At 52.2% G+C, this 1675-nt stretch overlaps 1 protein-coding gene across 1 annotated transcript; it reads left to right on the plus strand.

The window, feature by feature from the left end:
* Positions 1-21: 21 nt before the first annotated feature.
* Positions 22-1155, plus strand: LOC105310937 (calmodulin-regulated spectrin-associated protein 2-like). Its single transcript, XM_011387016.2, has 2 exons — positions 22-282; positions 989-1155. The coding sequence occupies exons 1-2, from the start codon at positions 135-137 to the stop codon at positions 1114-1116; spliced, it is 276 nt and encodes a 91-aa protein (XP_011385318.1). The 5' UTR covers positions 22-134; the 3' UTR covers positions 1117-1155.
* Positions 1156-1675: the final 520 nt, after the last annotated feature.

A 1675-nucleotide genomic window follows, 5' to 3' on the forward strand; every position in this document is an offset into this window, starting at 1 on the left:
GGGGCGGGCGTGGGGCGGCCGGGGCGCGCAGGGCGAGGCATGCAGCTGCCGGGCTTCTCAGGCGCAAGACCGAGGAGGAGCGGCAGAGGAAGGAGGACGAGCGGGCCCGCAGGGAGTTCATCAGGCAGGAGCACATGCGGCGCAAGCAGCTGAAGCTCATGGAGGACATGGACACCGTGCTCAAGCCCCGTCCTCAGGCAGCGAAGCAGAAGAAGCAGCGCCCCAAGTCCATTCACAGAGACCACGTCGAGTCCCCCAAAACTCCAGTCAGAGGTCCCCCAGGTAGCCCCGCGCTCGGGAGCGGTCTGTGCACGGGAACAGCCGCCGCGTGGCTGTGCCTCGGCGTGCTCGTGGGACACGCCCACGAGGTCCCCCGCGCCCCGCGCAGGCCGCCTCGCCCTGTGACGGCCGTCATGACCGTCGTGACGTGCGCGTGTTGCCTGTCGCGCTGGCATTCGGCAGAGCAGACGTGGGGGCCACACGCCCACCGTCAACACGAGTACAAAGTAACGGAGCACCGGGAAATCTCAGAGAATTCCCACGCAGTTATTCTAACACTAAGGAAGAATAACATCCCTCTGCCTTTTCTAGCCAGTGAAATATTTTGATACTCGGTGTTGACTAAAATTAATAAGTTAATTTTTCACCTAGGAATGAGATATTCCTAAAAACATTTTATTCCTTTTCTTAATTTTCTTTTTGTTACCTTTATTTTCTCATAATCACGATATCGTGTCTCATAGTACCACTTTCCTTTTGGGATAAATCCTGACAGCAATTAATTTTATCGCTATTTCTTAAGTAGGTTCACAGCTAATTTTAAATAAATCGCGCCTGTTTTCGTGCACGTTATATGTTTAGACTGACAGTGAAGAAAGTACGGAAAGCTGCTCAGTTTCCGTGCGCCGGCGTTATCTAGCGAGCAGACTCTTCAGTTGCCCCTTTTAAGTTTTCGGTTTTGTTTTCACCAGTTTTCCGTGTTTTTCAGCCTCCAGCCTTTCTCTGGCGTCGCTGGACACGGGAGATAACGAGAGTGTGCGTTCCGGCAAGAGGACACCCAGGTGCGCCCACCACGTCCCCTGCCCCTGCCCGTGCACTGCAGTGCATCGATCCTGACCTCAGCATCGATCCTGACCTCAGCGTTTTATACGTGTTGCTGATTCGAACAGTCTGGTTTCTATGCGACACACGCGTGTGTGTGTGTATATAAAGAGATCTACTGATCTTCGCTGTTTATCTTTTAGAAATTTAGAATCACTGACCTTGATGAGATACTTTTCATTAACTATGAAATGTTAACAGTAATTGGCTAATATGGTCGTAATAAAATCATAGTCTGTACAAATAGAAAGTACGTCATCTGCGTAGCGCCAGCCTCTCTGGTTTTTTTCCCACCAAATTGAAAGCCTTTTTCCCCATTAGATCAATTCCAGAGTCGGTCGTCTGTGACCTGGGAACGCACTCTTCTGCACTCTCTGCTTCTAGAATGCAGATTAGAAACTAAAAGTCAGCATTTCGTTACCTTTTGCTGTAACGCCCGCATGACGAAGGGCGTCTCCAGTGACGGTCGTCATCCGAGTTCCGATCTCGAATTACCGTCCCTCGGTGCTTGGCGCCGGTTCACGCCTGTGCTTCTGGAGCACCTGCTGCCTCCCGGGCGCTCGGAGGCACCGCC

Source organism: Pteropus vampyrus, unplaced genomic scaffold (genome assembly GCF_000151845.1).
Source record: "Pteropus vampyrus isolate Shadow unplaced genomic scaffold, Pvam_2.0 Scaffold17096, whole genome shotgun sequence".
NCBI lineage: Eukaryota > Metazoa > Chordata > Mammalia > Chiroptera > Pteropodidae > Pteropus > Pteropus vampyrus.